Below are 17,836 nucleotides of genomic sequence, written 5' to 3'. Positions count from 1 at the left end.
TTGGTGGCTTTCCAAGGGCACCCCGGCAGAAGTGCTGTACAAAGGAACCATTACCAGGATAATCGGAGAAGACAGCCCCAGCAGAGCAGAGAAAGTGAGGGAGGATGCCCTGCCCAAAGGACATGTCATTTACGAAGGGAAGAAGGGCCACGTGCTGTCCTACGACGGTAAGTCGGAGCGCGCTGCCCCTCGGGCAGGTGCTGGGGGCTGCACCGCGGTGCTCGGGTGTCAGATATTTGAGGCAAGGTTGCCCACGTGCGACGGGATGACCTCGCAGGTTCGCTTCCAGCATGGGTTCTCTCCCATGCCACCTCTCCCCCCTGCAGCTGGGTTTCCCTTTGTCCCTTGCCGTTATCTCACCTCGGAGGTGGTGTTGCTGGCACACGGGGACATGATGGGGGATGCCCGTGGGACGTGCCTGACGTGCCACACCATGAGAGGGTCCCCACGGTCTTGGGCCAACGTGGAGCCCAAAGAACCTACGGGATGGAGGCAAGTCCGGTGGTTTGGCGTACAGATTTATTGTGAAAGCAGACTTCCTATTTGGAATGGACATCGTGCGGCTTTCCAGGCATGGAAACTGCAACCTCCTGGGCACTGCAGCACCGTGCCTCAGTTTCCCCATGGCACAGGGGAGCTTGTGGCTCCCTGATCATCGGTATCCTGGTGTGGGGCACTCGGTGTCTCCTTCCTACATGGCCTGTGTGACGGACAGCCCCGACCTGCATAGGGCTGAGCAAGAAGCAGCACGGTGGATGTGAGCAGGTTCAGCTGCTGAGATGGAAGTGACCTCGCTCACGGAGCCTGCATGCAGAGTTGTGGCTGGGGCTCCTGTGCCTCTGGCTGCTGGCTTCTTGTCCCGTGTCTCAGGAAGGACAATGCTAGTGCAGTGTGGCACGGATTGAACTGCATTAAAAACTGGGCATGAGTCAGCCCCTGGCTCCTCCAGCTCCAGGACAGGACAGTCAGGGTGCCTTGTTTGTCACCAGGACCGCGTTACGTTATCCTGTGAGTTTTCTAAAGCACCCGTAGCCATTGGATGGGGCAAGGCCGTTCCCTCACCCAGCAAGGAGCCTCTCTGGGTGATTCTTGTGCCTGTTCCCAGCTGCCCAGGAGTGCAGAGCCCCGAAGGACCGGCCTGGAGACCCCTCGGCACAGCCAGCGACACTTGTTAACAACCTGACCCCCAGGCAGCCAGAGAGCAGTGCAGCAGCAGGACTGCCAAAAGCAAACGTGGACGAGTGGCTGCAAGGAGCCCGAGGACCAGGCTGCTCTCAGGAGGCTCTGGGGAGACCCGAAAGCTGTGCGGCAGCCCACACCCCTGCTGTACGGGAACGCTGCCTCGCTACATGCCGAAGCTGCCTCGCTGCGTTAGCGGCATCAGCACGCAGCCACCAGCTGTTCCTCCCGCCTCTGCGCCTGCTCAGCAGATAGCAGCGCTGGCCATAAAAGCCTGACTGCAAGCCCCGGTGGCTTCCATTAGAGATAAGGAGATGTTCATCTCCAGTGAAGCTGGAAACGACTCCGTGCTCGCCTCTCGCTCTGTGCTGGGCCAGGCATGGCCGGGCTGCAGCTGCCCCTGGCACGGCGCCCGGCTCCTCCTCGCCCGGGGCAGGCACTGGGAAGAGCCGAGCTACGGGCACCGCAACCCCGCAGCCCCGCGTCCTCCGGGGCCTCTCATCCCTGAGGGCTCGGTGTAAAAACAGCCAGATGCTGGAGTCCTGGCACGCCGACAGCCATCCAGCAGGGATGCGTCACTTCTCCTCTGAGTCAAATGGAGACGAGCAAAGCCCAGAGCCTGATGGTGGTGGCACTCGCCTGCCTCAGCAAGTATCGCTCCCATCCGCTGCCGTGCTCGAACGCCTGAGGGCTGCATCCCCCCTGGGGCGGAGGCTGTCTGGGAGCAGCCCTGCAGGGCCAGGAGCTGCTTTCACCACGGGCTGGTGACACAGCATTTGGGTCATGCCATGGGGAAGGCTTGCGAGGTGCCACCTCCCTGCGGGTGGCTGCGGGGACCTGTGGGGACAGGGCTCTGCCTCCTGCTCACCGCGTGGAAGCCGCCTCGTCCCGCACCCGCCCGTGTTTGGTGTCAACTCTCGCCCAGATAAGAAGTGTCACCGCAGGAGACTTGTGTCTGCGCGCCCTTTGGGACACTTGGCAGGACTCGTCCCAGCGAGGACGCAGGAAGTGTTTCGGGACTTGTTTGTGCAACGAGCTATTTTAATCTCCTCTGCCCAGGCTTGGAGTCGAATGAGGCTGGGCACAAACGTGGTGCCACCGGGGCGGAGACGGGGGAGGCTGCCGGGTGGCGAGGGCTGCCCCTGCCCCCGGGTCCGGAGCCGCTCACCGAGAGGGGATCCCACACCAGACAGAGCTGGGACCCAAAACTGGTCCCATTGCACGCACTGCCCTGTGCCTCCCACAGCAACCCCAGGGTGGCCAGAACAGGAGGTCGCAGCCCTCTTGGGGACAGGTGTGGGTCTACAGAGCCCCAAGCCGGTGATCCTTTAGGTGCTGGGAGCATCAGCGAGACCCTCGAGGCTGAGTCGAGGACGTCGTGCCCTCCCACTTTCTGCTTTGGGACTTGGCAGCTGCCAAAGGAGAGCTGAGCTCCCCGACAGCCATCCTGAGCCTCCCCGGCTGCAGCCATCGCCTCTCATCCTACCCCCTGCGGGGGACGCGGATGAGGAATTAATTCCTTCCCCTCCACAGCAGCCCTTTCCATGCTCGATAGCGTTTATCGCATCCTGAGGAATCTCGTCTGCTCCTGCAGCCCAGCCAGCCCCGTTGCCTCTCCCCCCAGTGCAGCCTGGCGAGGCCTCACAGCCTGAAGCCAAAGAGTTAAAAGGGAAAGAAGGAAAATGAAATTGTTGGTGATTATGAATTTTGGCAAGCAGAAGAAAAAATTGCAAATTCTTTAGTGTCATGAGGGTGCTTAAAATAAAAGAGCTGTAATGAGACGAGATCCTGTAGCATGTGCGAGCTGAATTGTGCTAGATTGGTTATTCTCATTCCGCACATGATTGCTGAGGGCTTCTGCAAGGCAAGGGACGTGTTTTTGGAGTGATTTGCTTTCTGTTTAGTCTCTCTCCTCCCTTGTGCCCTCCCCCTGCTCCCCCGCAGCACAAAGGGTGCCCAGGGCCGTGTTCCCTTCCGCACAGGGACGGCTGCAACAGATGTGCCTTGATGACAGGGTGTGGGAGCGTCGCCCCTCGTCTGCCGCAAGGTGTTTGGCTGCTCTCTGAGCATCACCCCCGGATTTTTCCCCTGGAATGACATTGAACTGAAGGCTCAGAGCCCGATCCACCTCTTGTTTCCCTGCACGCAGCCCCAGACCCTTTCTGGATCGAGTGGATGCCGATGGCAGAAAGCGACAGTGGGTGTGAAGTTGTGATAATCCCATTTTATTAATTACTGGCTTTTCAAAGGGCAACTTTTATTGCCAGTTGTCTGTGATGGAATTAACGTTTTTAACTTCTCCTCCATTTCCCTAATTGTATAACCACATTCTCTGCCCATGAAGAGGAGGATCGGGGCACCAGCAATCCTTGGCAGGCGCGGCCAGGCCAGAGATAATGGGCAGAGGCGTTGCTCTCCCCGAGCCAACATCCTCGCTCGGTGCTCGTTACATAAACACGAGGCATTCGGCTGGATCACAACCGGCCTGTGAGATTCACAGCTCGCTGCACCCGATGGAGGAAACTGGGCTCAGCGGATGGGTTCGGCGGGGCGGGCGCGGAGGCAAGGCAGCGGCTTTCCAGGTCACGGGCGGGCTGCGCTGGCAAGCCCGCTGCTCGGGGATGGCGTGTGCTGCCCGCCACAGGGAGGCGAGGGCTCGGGCTCCACGTTGCAGAAAAATCTGGTCCGAGTTTGGATGAGGACGTGGTCCGTGGCCTGCAGTCACGCCGGTGCTTTCTCCATCGCTCCGGCTTGGACCCGTGGGACTTCTCGCCGCCTCTTGTGTGCGCTCATCGCTGCTTCAAAGGATTTCTCTGCTTTGCCTCTCCCCTCTTGCCTGTTTTTCTCACCCAGGGAGTGTCTCAGCAAATATTAAGACTGGACAAGATCCCAAACAGTAGGTGTCTCATAAAAATCAAAACAACAAAAAAAAAAACTTCCCCAGCACTGCAGGGCTGAGTTCAGTGGAACTGCAGCTGCTGACACCAGGGCTGTGCCGGCTCCGAGCTGTCCCGCTGCCTACGTCTGGCCCACGCAGGGTGGGAGGGAGCAGGACACGACAGGGCGGATGCTCCTACCCAGGCAGGAGGCACAGATCGGGAATCTGAGCAGGCAGGGAGGGGAGAAGACATCAGCTGAATTTCTTGGAAGCCAACCTCATGTGATGTTCCTTGCCGTGCCAAGCGGTAGCTGGTGCTCAGATGGGATCTGACCTTCTGGTAACACAGCCAGACAGTAGTAAACACCCTCTTGCATCAAGTGCCAGCTTTCTGTGCTCCTCATGTTGCTTCTCGGTGTTCCTTTCCCCAGGTGGGGTTGCTGCTTCTCAGTGTCCCAAAGAAGACAGCAGGAGCTCGGGAGCTTCGCATGAGACCACGGGAACCAAGCGGACCTACGACATGATGGAGGGGAGGATCAGCCGGGGCTTGTCAGCCCGTGATCCGCTGTCTGCCAGCATTGAAGGTGGGTCTGGGGGAAACCTTTTCCCCATGCTGTGCCAGCAGTGACCTGCAGAGACACCATCTTGTGTCCTGTCTACACGATGAGCCTTCCCACACCCGTATTTTGGCAGTGGTTAGCTGGGATCCCATGGCACATCCCAACAGGACAGCGTCTGACAGGCATGGTAAGCCTAGGGACACAGGCTGGCCTGTTTGCCTTTGGCTTCTGTCCTGCTAAACGAGTTCCAGGACTACAAAAAAGGAAGCACATTTAAAAAAGAGAAATCGAGTCATTTAGAAACTGCTGGTATTTTTTCTCCCCGGAGCCCTGGTAACACCGTCACTGTGCGTTCTTTTTTAAATGAACTTCTGTGTCACAACCCAACTTTCCCCCTTGGATCTCTTCTAGGTCTCATGGGTCGAGCGATCCCTCCAGACCGACACAGTCCCCATAACCTAAAGGAGCAGCACCACATCCGCGGCTCAATTACACAAGGTAATGCCTGCAGGCAGGACAAGGCCATGGCTAGAAGTAACACGGGGAAGTATCTCACACGCGCGGCCCCTTGTCCTTAGTACAAAACGGGTCCAGAAACTGGTGGTAATGGCAGGGGGTCCTGTTGGGTTAGGGGTGTAGTTGCATGTGTGCTCAGTTGGGTACCAGTCCGTGAGTTTCCTCCATTAACTGGAGGCCCCCTGGTGCTGAGCATCCCCATGGGGACTGGGAGCCCGGTGCGTGGCTGGGGACTCACCCTCTGCTTTGTCTGCTCGGGGGCTGCAGGAATACCTCGGTCCTACGTGGAGGCCCATGAGGACTACCTCAGAAGAGAAGCCAAACAGCTCAAGAGGGAAAACACTCCACCACGGGACTTATCTGATGCCTACAAGGTCAGGTCTCACGAGGGCCTTACTCCCCTGAAAATGAAGCCAGCCCACGAAGGCCTGGTGGCCACGGTGAAAGAAGCGGGAAGGTCAATCCATGAGATTCCTCGGGAGGAGCTGAGGCGGACCCCGGACATCTCCCTGACGAGGCCTCTGAAGGAAGGCTCCATTACACAGGTACAGACTCGCTCCTACCCAGCCTGCTGCCCTTGAAGGGTCTGCTCCCAACAGGAGAGAAGAGAGGGCTTTGGGGTTGCAAACTGCTCAGTATTTAGGCTCTGTTTGGGTATGGGTTCCCCTTCTCCATCCTCAAGCAGATAAATACAAAACCTCCATGCTCCCTGGCATGTGAAGAAGGCAGCGCTCTGTCCCCGCACACGGGAGTAGCCGCATTTGGCTCATGTTCAAGGCCAGAGGTGACTTGGTGCCCTGGGCAGCTGTGACTGGGTGTGCATAGCCTTGGTCTCCTCGCTTTATGGGCAAGAGTCAACCCAGCGAGGCCAGCATTTAGGATGAAGCATTGCGTGCTGTCTCCTGTCAGGCTGCAAATATTTGCAGGGTTCCCATGGCACCTCGCAGGCCTACCTCATTTCGCAGCGTGTGTAGGAGCGAGGCGTGATGGGCACAGCCAGCGCTCGGCTGTGACTCATCTTCGTCTTGTTGTAGCACAACACGACATGCAAAGCGGGCACCCCACCCTGCCCGTTTCGGTGCGGTTATCTCTGCTGATGATGGCTGCTGCCATTTCACCAACTAAACTGGTGTCACTGGTGTACCGACCCACTGGACTGGGAAGCACAAGCCCCGCTGAAGCTCGGTGGGGTGCAGTCGCCGCGTCCCCGTCCGCTCTCTGCCCCGTTGACATCTCACCTGCCTTGTGTCCGCAGGGTACCCCGCTGAAGTACGACAGCGGCTCTTCTTCGTCGAGTACCAAAAAGCATGACGTGCGGTCCATCATCGGCAGTCCCGGGAGGACTTTTCACTCTGTACACTCTCTGGACGTCATACAAGACCCAAGGAACCTGGAGAGAGCTTACGAAGAGAGCCTGAAAAACAGGCCGAGCCCAGTGACAAACTCGGGCGGATCGATCGCCAGAGGGGCTCCCGTGATTGTGCCTGAGCCGGGAAAACCCCACCAAAGTGCCCTCGCCTACGAGGACCACCAGGCAGGGCACAGCACGGCGTTCAGCAGCCACCTGCACAGAGGGTCTCCGGTCTCCACGAGGGAATCCACGCCACGGCAGCATGAAGGTACTTGTCAACTTTTTATTGGATGCTAAGGTTTATAGCGAGGTGCACGGGAAGTTGCTGCTGACCCCACCTGTTCTTGGCGGGTGCCCGTCCAACCTGCTCTCCTGTTCTCCCCGGCTGGGGCTGACTCATGGGAGCTGGGGCATGCCTGCCGTGGGGTAGCTGAAAGGAGACCTTGGTGAAGCTGATGCTGTGTGGAAAGTGTCTTCCCTGTCCCGGGGTTGTCCCTGAGCACCCCTGTTTCTAAAGGAGGTCAGGAGAGCAGTGCTCACTCAGTGCACTGGGCCGGGGGATTTTCACCCTTTTCACCGAGCCGGTGTTTGCTTGCCTGCCTTGTGTGTTTATCCATCACCTTGGCACCCAAGCACCTCACCGCCAGGTACACATAATCCTCCTGAGCTGGTAGATCCGGGCAGTTTGCCTGGCTGCTGAGGTCTGCAGCCTCCCCAGCCTGTTCCGGGGGGGGTCTGCCCACTCCCCTTGGCTCCAGTCATCTCCTGGCCCCAGAGCTGGGGCTCCCAGGGACCAGGCGCATGCTCAGATCTGGTGATCTGGTGAGACCCACTAGGATCTAGAGCACAGAAAGTCCTCTGGCGTTACGGCACACCCGTGGGCAGTGCAGAACGCAGTCCCTAGGACACCTTGTCATCTCTCCTGCTAGCTGCGGGGAGCTGCAGCAGCCCGGGGCACCGCTCTCCTCCAGCTCCGCGGCGGCGTTCTCAGGAGGTTTGCATCTCCCACCTGCAAACCCTTGTCCTACACCAAGAGTCTCATGATTTGGGGGCGTGCGGCACAAGGCACTGCAGTCTGCCAAAAACCAGGGCCGGGATGCGGCTCCCCCGTGAGATGGGGCTGTGAGGGGCAGAGCTCTCCAAAAAAACCCACCGGCATCACTCACGGCCGGCTGGGCACACGGGGGGGGTCTCCGTGGTCAGCAGATCCCGTTGCCGCAGCCTTTTCTAGCTGTTTTTCTAGCTGGGTCAGTGCTGCTGGGGAAGCCTTCAGCTGCTCTGCAGTTCTCTGAGATTTGCACATATGGTGAGGATGGCGCGGAGGAGGCAGCACCCAGGCTGTGGGGAGGGATCCCAAGGGAAAAATCAGCGTTCCTGTAAAGCGCCAGCAGCAAAGTAGGTTTCTGCCTGTCTGGAGATCACGGGGTTTGGGGACGCAGGAGATCTGCAGGAGCGGGGCCCTACAAGGAGGAGTCGTAGATCGGAGCTGGAGTGGAGCTTTCCCACGCCGGCTGGGTTTTCCTCCTGCCCCTGCAGGTTTGGTTTATTCGTGGCCACACCAAGACACTGAGGTTTGTGAGAGGGGCAGGCGTGGCGGTGCGCCCGGCCGGTGCTGGAGCTGTGGTTATTTCCAAGTCCCCACCAGCGGGGCTGGATCCGGCACACGGAGGTTGGGCAGGGGGTGGCTGCTGGCCAGCAGGGCTCGGCCAGACATCATAGTCCAGATCCCTGTCCCTCTGCAGAGACGGGGCTTTGGTGCATGTGGTAGGCTGATGGGGAGGGACAGGCTGGCTCCGTCTTTTTTCTGAACGGCTTTGGGCTCATTTCTGCGCAATTTGGTGCAAGAGGAGCGTGTTCACGCTGCTTTGGGGTGGCTGTCAGCTGCTGTCCCCAGCCTGTTAAGAACACCATGAGCTGGTGCCCTTTGTCCCAGGTGGGGCGAGAAGTGCCACCAATGCCCAGTGCAGGTTGGGAGAGCCGAGGGAAGGCCCTGACATTGATCCAACCTCGCTCCGTGTGTTGGGAAAGAGCTGACAGCTCCAGAGGGCAGCTGGTGCTTGAACCCTCTGAACTGGGTTTCGTCACCGTGGCCAGGAGTTTCTGGGGTCCCCGGCTCTGCCCGGCAGCCCTAACCTCTTCCTTGCTCGTGTGCCAAGGAGCACGGCAGCCAGGCTCCATCACTGGGTGCCCGTGCAGGGTGGGATGAGCCTGCAGGATGCACGGTGTGCATGCAGTGGGATGGATGAATAGGAAAGCGCCGGCGTCCCCCTTGTGCAAATGCTGCAGACAGCCATGCCCAGGGGACACGCACGACCCTGCCAGTAGCACAGGGCTGCCCCGGGTCTTGCACGACCGCATTCTCGGTGCTGTTGTAGCAAAGATGGGTTAGCCCAGCGTGTCGCACCTTGTACCTGTGCCCTGTCCCACTCCTCTGCTCATGGGAGGTGGAAGGTGAGAGCGGGATGTCCAAGGGAGAGGTCCAGGTGGCACAGTGGGGGGTGGGAGCCCCTTTCCATTTCTCATGGGGCACACGTGGGAGGGTTTAGGATGGATTTCTCCTCCGGGGTGTGACCAGGGCTTGGCCACCTTGGTCTCAGTGGTGTAATGTGGCCACGGCAGTGCAGCAAGGAGGGAAGAAGGGTCCCTTGAGTTCAGGAGGAGCCGTGGGCGTCCCATGAGAAAACGCTTGGCTGTGGGTACCCCTCGGGGACGTGGCTTGGCCATGGTGCTCAGTCTCTGACTCATTTCCTTCTGCTCACTGCAGGGAGCATCACTGCTGGGAAGCCAGTGTCCCAGGACCGAAAGATCACCCCCACGTCAAGAGAGCTCACCAACTCCAAGTCGCCACACGCCCCCGTGCCCGACCACCACCACCCCATCTCCCCGTATGAGCACTTGCTCCGTGGCGTGAGCGGGGTCGACCTGTACCGAGGACACATCCCGCTGGCCTTCGATCCCGCTGCCATCCCAAGGGGAATCCAACTGGAAGCAGGTACCTTCGGCAGGGGGGGCACGGTTGGTTTGGGATCGGTTTTTCCTTGTCATGCTCCAAAACTTGGGGTTGCACCAGGAAAAACCATGGCGTGCTGCCTCCCAAAAACCCATCGGTGGGGAAAGCCGCTTCATTTCTCCCTCCTTTTCTCTCCCAGCTGCTGCTTACTACCTGCCGAGGCATCTGGCCCCGAGCCCCACGTACCCCCACCTCTACCCCCCGTACCTCATCCGGGGGTACCCGGACACGGCCGCCATGGAGAACCGCCAGACCATCATCAACGACTACATCACGTCCCAGCAGATGCACCACAACGCCGCAGCCACGGCCATGGCGCAGCGGGCGGACATGCTGCGCGGCTTGTCGCCCCGGGAGCCCTCGCTCGCCCTCAACTATGCAGCAGGTCCTTGTGAATCCATCTGGAGGGGGGTGGAGGGGTTCCCACCTTCTGGGAGCTGTGGCTGGGGTCAAGTCACAGCGGCTCGGTGTCACCCTGACAGCCCTCTCACTGCTCTCTTCCAGGAATCATCGACCTGTCCCAAGTGCCGCACCTGCCTGTCCTCGTGCCCCCCACCCCCGGCACCTCTGCCACCTCCATGGACCGCATCACCTACATCCCCGGCCCCCCCCAGACCTTCAGCAGCCGACACAGCAGCTCCCCGCTCTCCCCAGGTAATGCTGCAGCTTGCTTTTCCCGTGGGAAAGGGGTTGGGCAGGACTCCCTTAAACAATTCGGGGCCGTGAGCTCGGTATGCTGGGGCAGAGCCCAAATTCATTCCTGCTTGGGGACCAGCACTCCGGCTCCCTCGCACCAGCTCCTCTGATTCTGCTTGTTGTGAGCTTCGTTGCTTTTCCTGCTTTTTCCCCGAAGTGGCAGCTAGCAAACAGCTTTGTGGAAGGTCATATCCTGGAGACGGCGCCAGCACAGCTATTGCGTGATCTGCCCGGGCTTTGTCGCGCTGGTCGCCCCGGTCTGTCCTGCTCCAGGTGACCTTGGATGGAGCCGTTCGTTATCTGCTCTGCAGACACAGCGATGTGAAGGGCAGGCTGTGTTCCCCATGGGGATTTGCGCTGTCTGCAGCCCTTTCACTGCCTTTCGGTTGGGTTTCAGGAGGCCCCACGCACTTGACCAAACAGTCAGGATCGTCGGTGTCTGAGCGGGAACGGGATCGGGAACGTGAACGTGAGAGGGAGCGTGAAAAATCCATCCTAGTATCCACCACGGTGGAGCATGCACCCATCTGGAGACCCGGTAGGCTGGGGAGGAGCCTGGCTCCGCATCCCGGGGCCCTTGCTGGGTGTGGGTAGGGTTGGGACTCTAAAACACGGGGCTAAAACCCTTGCTTGTATTTGCCCCCCAGGTACAGAGCAGTCCAGCAGCCGTTCCTCCTCGCACTCTCACAGCCACCAGCACTCTCCCGTCTCGCCCCGCACCCACGAGACCATCCAACAGCGCCCCAGCGTGCTCCACAACACGAACATGAAGATCATCTCCTCGGAGACCCCCACCCCTTCCGTCCTGCGGTACGTCCCCACGCCACGCTCACTGCCCCTTGCCCGGACTCCTGCCGAGGGCAGACGTGGAGGCGCGTTAATGAGCTCCACGCGGGCACCTCGGAGACACAGCAAGGGTTGTTTGGGCCTTGTGGTTTAGTGGAGGGCTTGTTAGTGTTCGGTCAGAGGTTGGACTAGGTGGTCCTGCAGGTCTCTTCCAACCTGGATGGTTCTGGGATTCTGGGATTCAGCCTCAGCAGGAGTAGGACTGGGGCTAACGGGGAAGTTGTGATGGGGAGAGATGGGTTTTGGTACGCAGTCCCCTCGCTTCACCTGGTGGCTTTTCCTGCTACCAGGAAAGAAAGCAGGATGTGTCCCGTTGCAGGCATCACTGCTCTTGCTGAAAGTTTCCCGGCTGTGATGTTATGAAGGTGTATGGGCTTGTCCCATGGGTTTTCTTCTCTCTGCTCAGTCCATCCAGACCAGAGCAAATACCCCATGTTACTGCGTTACTGCGGTGGGCACCTGGGTGGCAGAGGTTTCATCCGAGCCTTCCTCACCGGCTCCAGCACAGGCCAACTCTGTGCTCAGAGCAGCTTCGAGTACCTCGGCCAGACAGGGCTAATATCCGGGCTAAACACTTGGGCTCTGGCAGGTGCTTAGCAGCACTCCCCTTTTCACCACATGCTCATTTTGGCTTTGTCCTCTGTCTCCTTCCAGCTCCTCATCCACCACTACCACGTCGCCGATCCGCTCCACGGGCTTCCCCTCGGCCTCCGCCCTGCGCTCCTCCATCGGCGCGGTGGACGGCTACGCAGCCATGATGGACCCGGCCGTCCTGCAGAAAGAGGCCTCGAGGGCGCGGGAAGGCAAGGCCGAGCGACCCCAGCCTGACAACAACGTGTTCACCTCAAAGCTGCCCAGCGGGGCCACCCTTGAACAGTCACCTTCGCCTATTAAAGCCATGGAGTCGAGGCCTTTACCCGCCTCCGGGCCCGGTTCTTCTCATCACTATAGCAGAGGACAGGGGAAAAGCCAGCAGCACCATCACCCTCTGGACCAGCAGCACGCAGCCTCAGGCCCCGAGCAGCACAGTAGAGAAAAGAGTCAAAGTAAACCCTTTTCAATGCAGGAACAGGAGCTCCGAGCACTCGGTAAGACCACCACGACAGCGGCCAACTTCATAGATGTGATTATCATGCGCCAAATTTCTTGCGATAAGGGGCAGCGAGAAAGAGGCTCGCTAAGTAACGACTCCACTAGCGATGGTAAGAAATTGGAGGGGAGGGGCGAGACAGCTGTGGCCTGAGACTGATTTTATTTTGTTATTTTGTATTTTGAGTTGTACGTTTTGGCTCTTGGCTTTGTCAGCTCCCCGAGTGTGCTTGTCCCTCTCCCTGCCAGTTGTTACGTTATCCCAGTCTTTATTTGTGTGTGTCTCAGGGATCTTCCCTTCTCCCACACTCTCTTAGTTTTTTCCATTGCCAAGCCCTGTTTTGCAAATGTTGTTCAGTTCCTGGTACTGCTTTTTACAGACAATAGCAATTTGCTAATTCTGATTTCCCCATAATTAGCAATTCCCAGGCAGTCTGTATGAAACAGCCGTGGGTAATAAATCAAAGGGGCTAAGAGGAGAACTGGGTGTGTGAGCGTGACAGGGCTGCTGGCCACCCGACACGCACAGCCCTGCTCACGGTTGTGCCAGCCAGCCCGCAGCATCCCCGAGGGCTCGGGGGCTGCAGCACGGGGGGGGGGGGGGGGGGGCCTGGGGGGCCCCCCCCCCCGGGCGCGGTGGGTCCCCCCTCGCTCGGGGTCCTGGCAGCGGGGGCTGCACAAGAGGGAAAGGTGCAGAGGGCTGCCGTGTCGGGGGCCGTTCCCCCAGCAGATCGCAGTAACCACTGACTGTGATCCTGCACAGGACATGGAAGCAACAGGGTGAGTTTCTCCGGATGGCAATGGGACGGACTCGAGGTGCAGTCCATTTGTGGTGGGGCAAACCTTCCCCCAGAGCACCCATGCAGGCTCCCAGCAGCAGGCAGCACGCAGGGGCAGGGGGTGGCCTCTTCTTCACGTTGCAGCATCCACCAGGGTCTGTTGGCCATGAGAAGGCTTCGGGACGGTCGTGGGGGCAAGGGTGGCTCCCCCCAGCACGTGCCCAGGCCAGAGCAGCACAGTCCAAGCCGCTCCCGCTGGGGCTGGCAGGGGCAGCGGGGCAGTGGGGCAGAGCACGCCCCGGGCACCGGAGCCTCCCGGCAGCGCCGCGGGTCCCCTGCCAGCTCGGCCTGCAATGGGCAGCTTCTAGGAATTGAGCACAAGGAGGCTGAAGGTCTGTGGAGGCAGAAGTCGTGTTACCAAACCCTACTGAGCTGGCAGGAGGCAGAGGGTGCCTCCTCCTGGTCCCCTGGGGCCTTTGCCCCTGGTCCCTGGAAGCACGAGCCGTCTGTGCCTCAGTTTCCTCCCTCTGTTGGAGGATAATGTTTGACTTTGGTTCCAGCTCCGCACATTTTGATGGAGCTTGAGTCTGTGCAATGGGTTTAAAAGGCAGAGAAAGGTCAAGGAGCCTTCCTGCCCCTTGCAAGTCTGCCGTCTTTTCAGGAGGATCCTCAAAGGGGGTCTGAGGTCTGAGGTCTGCACTCCGTTTTCAAGTCCCTACTCTTGGCATCATTTGGGATTTTTTTTTTTGTAAAGCACTTGGAGATCTGTGCAGCCCCAGGGGACCATACAGTCGGCCAGACCTGCCAGGCCTCTCCTGGTCTCTTTTCTGCCCCTTTTGCTGACTGTACGACTGCCCAGCAGTGACCACGGCCGCAGCACCAGGATTTAACGCCCTTCTCCCTTTCCGCAGGCTTTCACGGTGGCTACAGCCCTGAGCGGATCGAAGCGGTGAGTCCCGTCAGCTCGCCCAGCCTGTCCCACGAAAAAGGGGCCAAGCTGCTGCAGGACGCGGACAAGGGGCACGGGGAGCACGACCCGAGGCAGAAGCAGCAAGGTGAGGGCAGGGACCGGCGGTGCTCGGCGTGAGCCTGAGGCTGGCTCAGTGGGCTTGGTGCCCCAGCGCCGTACCAGGATGGTGTTCAGCCATCGAGGAGGGGGACACGGGTGTCACCTTGCTCCAGCTCTGCTCTTTGTGCCTCCTCCAGCCTCGCTGAAGGCCTCGGCCCCCGAAGCAGCCCACCTGCAGCACCTCCGGCAGCCCGACGGCCCCCAGCCCCAGTGCCAGCCCCTGCAGTCCAGCCAGAGCGTCAAGGGCATGAACCAGCGGGTGGTCACGCTGGCCCAGCACATCAGTGTAATTAACCTGGTTTTCTCCTTCCCCTGGAGTGCCCGGGGAGGAGGGAAGGGCCACATCCAGAGCCGATGGGAAATATATCTGGTGGGGAGGGCTGGGAGTGATGCTAGAGACCTCAGCACTGCTGGTCTAGGGCTGGAGAGAGCAAGGTGCATTGGGCACGGTCATCCCGTGTCCTTGCATCACAAATTTATTTGGGCTTTAGCCCATCACAAGAGCTTCTGCTGGCAGGAGGCAGAAGTTACAACACTGCAAGGACAAACCAGCCCGATACCTTCCTGCTTGCCCCTAGTTGTGTCCTGCAAAACGAGAAGTAGAAACCAATTCTGCTTCTGACTCAAGGGTTTCTTCTAGGAGGTCATCACCCAGGACTACACGCGCCATCACCCTCAGCAGCTCAACTCCCACATCCAGACCCCGGTGTACTCCTTCCCTGGGGCCGCATGCCCCGTGCTGGACCTGCGTCGCACCCCCAGCGAGGCTTACCTGCAGCAGCAGGAGCACGCAGCAGCCTCCAGGATCTCCCCGCAGAACGAAGGAGGCAAGAGGTGAGCTTAGAGAGACACAGGGAGCGCAGCCGGGATCTGCCAAGCCACAGTGCAAACCCTGTCTCAGGTGGACCAGGGCTGAGGAGCTGGGTGGATGCCCCTGGTTGCGTGGCACCCCAGTAAGGCACCGTGTAGAGCAGGCTGACACTTGGCACTGCTGGATTTATGATGCTCAGCTTGGGGCTTGCACGGATCACTTCCTTACATGGTCCACGGTGTAAAACTGCCTTCTGATCCAGGCATTGTTTCCCTGTCGTGCCTCTCTTGCCATCCCTGTATCTCTAGAGATGCTTTCTAGACCCCATTAGAGTCTGTTTCTGATCCTTCCCCCTCTGGCTGGTGTCACAGTCTCCGGCACTGACCTTTCAGACCACAGATGGTCCAAAAAACCCCCAAGAAGCATGTTTACCATTGGTTCAGAGTTAATTTTCTCTTCATCAGTCTTAGTGAACCAGAGGCTTGTTAGACACATAAGCCGTGTCTCAACTCTAATTACCCATTTCAGGCAACACCTTTATTTCTTTTAAAGTCACTTCTAAACCACGCAGACAGCAGCACGAGGAAAGTCTGATCGCCGCTGTGCTGAGCTGGAAAAAATGGGAGTCTTTGCCTGGGAGTCTGAGAACGGGGTCTGCGCTCCCACCAACAGCTCAGCGAGACCCAGATGTGTGCAGGGAACAGCGAGGTCTCCAGACCTGTGGTTCCTTGTCTTTGTGTGATTATTTCCCCAGCTCTGCATGGTATTAGAACTGGATTCGTAACGTTAGGGGAGAAAGCCCAGCCCTGGCCACCCAGAGATGAAAAAATGAAACAGAGAAAAAGAAACCACAGAAAGAACAAAGACGTGAATTCCCAGAACTTGCCGTGAGGAATTCCTCATGGACTCGACCCTGGCTGCCTCCCAGGCACCGGCTGCACTTGGAGGGCTGCAGCCATCCCCTCCGGGCTGCCTCTGTGCAGCCCTGCCAGGCCCGATCCTGACCCACCACGAGGTGGATGGGAAGTGGCACTGCCCTTACGCCCCCGTGTTAGGAAACGAGATGGAGAATCAGAAGCCGTGACCCCGGAGGGTTGACGTCCCAGCCCTCCAAAGGGATTGGGATGTGCTGTGGAGCAGGGGGATGCTGGGGCTGAGCCAGAAGGTCCCAGGGCTGCCCCCTCGCATCTCCTGGGATATTTGGGGCAGTTCCTGGCTGGCCTGCTGCCTGGAAATGTGGCCCACAGCTCAGCCCTGCTCTGCACGCCTGTGGTTCAAAACATGCCCGAGCTGCGCTGCTCCGAGGGCTTGTGTCAAAAGGCGGCGTGAGCCCGCAAGGGTGGGGAAGGCTTGGCTCTTCTCCCTGCAGTACAGCAAGCTATTTTAGTCCTTCCCCCCAGCCCCGTGCGGAGACAGAGGATGTTGCAATAAACCGATTGCATCTCCCCACGCCATCCCCAGGTCCCCGGAGCAGAGCAAAGCCTCGGCCGGCGGCGGGCCGGACAACTGTATCGAGCCCGTCTCTCCACCAGACGGCGTGGGAGAACCGGAGCACGCCAAGAGCGCCACGTACCCGATCCTGTACCGCGAGGGCGAGCAGATGGACCAGAGGTACCGCGGGGCGAGGGGACAGTGGTGACAGCCTGGGGATGTGCCCGGCTCCGTGCTCGCCTGGACCAGGAGGACAACCGGCCTTTGCCTTGCCCTAAGCCGTGGCCCCATTCCCACTTTGCTGGGGGCTCTCCCCTCCTTGCAGCTCCAATAATCCAGCAGCAGGGGCCAGCTGGCTGCCGAAACCTTTCTGAGGAGATGGCCTACGTGCTCATCCTCCTCCTAACCATATGGCCACGCTTCCTGCCCACTGCTCTGCACCGCAGCCCGGCCACGTCCCTTCCCCCTCTGCTGCTGCATCCCCCCTGTGTCTCCCCGGACCCCCTCCCTTGAGCGCCTTCTCCAGTCCCAGCTGAAGCATCTCGCTGAGATGTCTCAGCAAGACATTTCTCTCTGAAACTGTCTCCCTGAGTGCTCGGCTGAGCAAGACATCTGCTGGTAGGGAACTGAGTTTTAGGTCGGAGAGTTCGGGCTCGTTCGTTGCAAGGTGGGAAGTATTCAGGCAGATTTTCTCTTGCATCCAAAAGCAGCATCACACCCTGGATCCTAACACATCTGTCAGGGTGCTTAGCTCTGTGCAGTACATTCATGGCAGGGACAGGGAGAAAGGCTGGAAATCCCAAATATCTCAGGAGCCCCGGGCTGATTAGGAAGAGTTGCCCTAAGTGAAGGCCTCGCTAGGTGGGACCTTGTGACTTGGACCTTGCAGAGGTTTCTGATGGTGTTTTGCTTTGCAGGATGGGGTCCAAGTCCCCAGGAAACAACACTCAGCCTCCAGCGTTCTTCAGCAAGCTGACAGAGAGCAACTCTGCCATGGTGAAGTCCAAGAAACAGGAGATCATCAAGAAGCTCAGCACGACCAACAAAAATGAGACGGAGTACAGTAAGGACATGTGGGGAGCGTATATGGGGGCACTAGGGGGAAGGCTTCGAGGACACATTAAACAAGGGAGATTTGGGAACGGGTGCTGCTGTGTTACAGGCTGGGAGCTCCCAGAATCATCCCATGCTTTTTTGGGCAGTGCAAGTGCCAAATGCTTTTTAGGTTGAGCCTCCTCAGCCCTGCTGGTGCCAGCAGTGGCCGTGTACATCTGGGAGGCTTCCCAGCCGCGCATCTCCCTGCTGTGGGGCTGGCAGTCTCACCCATGTGGCAGTGTCGGATAACCTCAAGAGGAAGGAAATAATGAGCTGAGTATGGAGAAGACTTAAGAACAATTGATATTTTAATGAATGGCCAGCCAAGCTGAATCCTCCCTCCTTGAGGTGCATCTCCCCCAGCCGTTACGTTAATCCTTACATCAATATTGGTATAGCTCTGTAAAACTAACCAGGCTGGCTTATATTAGAAATTCAGCCCATTCATTCATTAACCACTAATAGAGTAGATAGGATCATAATTTAATTTAGCCCAGCATTATACAGTCAATACTAATTCAATCTG

General features: G+C 58.9%; 1 protein-coding gene across 15 annotated transcripts in view; it reads left to right on the top strand.

The window, feature by feature from the left end:
• The window catches only part of NCOR2 (nuclear receptor corepressor 2), a 230,811-nt gene that overhangs the window by 205,836 nt on the left and 7,139 nt on the right, over positions 1-17,836 (top strand). For 9 of the 15 annotated variants that reach the window (XM_035341040.1, XM_035341039.1, XM_035341037.1 and 6 more), the window contains 16 exons: positions 17-167; positions 4,489-4,641; positions 5,029-5,115; positions 5,401-5,678; positions 6,389-6,752; positions 9,249-9,476; positions 9,634-9,879; positions 9,999-10,148; positions 10,588-10,728; positions 10,838-11,000; positions 11,691-12,238; positions 13,816-13,959; positions 14,111-14,259; positions 14,614-14,807; positions 16,246-16,395; positions 17,133-17,278. In XM_035341040.1, the coding sequence (XP_035196931.1) occupies positions 17-167; positions 4,489-4,641; positions 5,029-5,115; positions 5,401-5,678; positions 6,389-6,752; positions 9,249-9,476; positions 9,634-9,879; positions 9,999-10,148; positions 10,588-10,728; positions 10,838-11,000; positions 11,691-12,238; positions 13,816-13,959; positions 14,111-14,259; positions 14,614-14,807; positions 16,246-16,395; positions 17,133-17,278 (3,292 nt within the window). The remainder of the gene's footprint in view (positions 1-16; positions 168-4,488; positions 4,642-5,028; positions 5,116-5,400; positions 5,679-6,388; positions 6,753-9,248; positions 9,477-9,633; positions 9,880-9,998; positions 10,149-10,587; positions 10,729-10,837; positions 11,001-11,690; positions 12,239-13,815; positions 13,960-14,110; positions 14,260-14,613; positions 14,808-16,245; positions 16,396-17,132; positions 17,279-17,836) is intronic. The other 6 variants (XM_035341049.1, XM_035341048.1, XM_035341050.1 and 3 more) reach the window with 1 other exon arrangement.

This window comes from Oxyura jamaicensis, chromosome 15 (assembly GCF_011077185.1).
Source record: "Oxyura jamaicensis isolate SHBP4307 breed ruddy duck chromosome 15, BPBGC_Ojam_1.0, whole genome shotgun sequence".
Taxonomy (NCBI): domain Eukaryota; kingdom Metazoa; phylum Chordata; class Aves; order Anseriformes; family Anatidae; genus Oxyura; species Oxyura jamaicensis.
The sequence above is the reverse complement of the archived record's forward strand: the minus strand, read 5'-3'. Positions and strand labels throughout refer to the sequence as shown.